The sequence below is a fragment of the Thalia democratica genome, chromosome 3, assembly GCF_965202585.1.
Source record: "Thalia democratica chromosome 3, ktThaDemo2.hap1.1, whole genome shotgun sequence".
Lineage (NCBI taxonomy): Eukaryota > Metazoa > Chordata > Thaliacea > Salpida > Salpidae > Thalia > Thalia democratica.
In genome coordinates this window covers 24,437,394-24,438,703 of record NC_139167.1, presented here as the reverse complement: position 1 = coordinate 24,438,703, position 1,310 = coordinate 24,437,394, and the positions used below count along the sequence as shown (strand labels likewise).

Genomic DNA, 1,310 nt, shown 5'->3' with positions numbered 1-1,310 from the left:
TTAATAGTTTCCAACAATATAGTTTCAAGAAGTTAATGGTACTGAAATTTATTGTTCTTTTTATTGTTCTAGTTTAATTTTCTTATTTGATGTAACGTTTAATGTATTAAAATTTAAAAGCCTTATTTGATAGACAATTTCTAGGTGAAAATGTATGTTAAATTAGACAGTTATTATCTAGTAAAGAGTTTCGCAGAGTGACCCATATAGTCATCTTAGCAAGTCAGGGAGCGATGCAAATTCAAGGGAGCGGTCAAATAGAGAAACTTTTTCGAGAAGTTCAAAACTTAAACTAGATATTTGAAGCTTGTTATGAGTCAAGGGGCGATAACTTTTTGTTTTTCTAAAAGAAAGATCGTTTGTTAGAATGAGTTGTATCTTTAAGTTATCTTCTTCAATTTTTTTAAGTTATTTCAAGTACCATGTTTTCTAAATGATAGTTAAGGTTTGAAAGGACACTAAAAAAATACACTACAAAAAAATTCTTAGCAGGTTTTTTATTTATTTTTTTTACAGTCATAAAACGACTTCAATTTTTTTTTCTTCGTCTCAGCAGGTTTTTTCTACCTCCTGCGACGGCGGCACTTCTTCGAAGTCTTCCTCGACTTCCTCGTCTTCTTCGAGGTCTTGCGGCACCTCTTCTTCTTCGACCTCCTCGTCTTCTTGGACCTCTTCTTGGCCCGCCTGCTCATCCTGGGCCTCCTCCTTGAGCACTTTCTCGCCGACCTGCGCTTCCTGCCCACGGGCGGTCCGCACAGCTTCACCTTCTCCGTGACCAGGTGGTACCTGCCGTTGCAGCTTCTGATCATCTTCTTGGCCATCATCCACTCGAGCGTCCTCTTGACGACAAAGTCGTTCCTGATCTTGTACTTGCCCTCGATGTTGCCGATGATCTTCTGCAGCGAAGAGTCCTTTTTCTCGTCCTTGAGCGCCAAGACGATCATCTCGCGGAACTTGAGCTTGTTGCGGCGGGTCCTGGCCTTGCGGCACTTTTTGCCGGCGCTGGCCATGGGCGCGACGTTCCTGGTCCTGAGCTGCATTTCGACGCTGTTGATTGGCTGGTTGAACTGAAAAGGTTGAGTGAACCAACGCGGTATGACCACCTTCATTTAGAATTTCAAAATTTCCCGTTTCTTGGGATCATTTGAACTGAAGTCGCGGACTTTTTTTAAGCGAAAAATTTTCATTGTGACGTAACAAAATTTTTTGCAAAATTTTTGGAAAATTTTTGCGACAAAACGGGCAAATTTGCAGTTGAAGTTTAGACGCTATTTTGATGTGGTCTTTTGTAGTATTTGTCCACAGTTGCA

The 1,310-nt window shown here is 40.8% G+C and overlaps 1 protein-coding gene across 1 annotated transcript; it reads right to left on the bottom strand.

Moving 5' to 3' along the window:
- Positions 1-563: 563 nt before the first annotated feature.
- LOC145832129 (uncharacterized) lies at positions 564-1,109 on the bottom strand. The gene has a single exon (XM_082939485.1). It carries the CDS (start codon positions 1,107-1,109, stop codon positions 564-566), a length of 546 nt encoding a protein of 181 aa, XP_082795611.1.
- Positions 1,110-1,310: the final 201 nt, after the last annotated feature.

Excerpts from the sequence above, each read along its gene's own strand:
- LOC145832129 (XM_082939485.1), bottom strand. The coding sequence starts at position 1,109 with ATGAAGGTGGTCATACCGCGTTGGTTCACTCAACCTTTTCAGTTCAAC.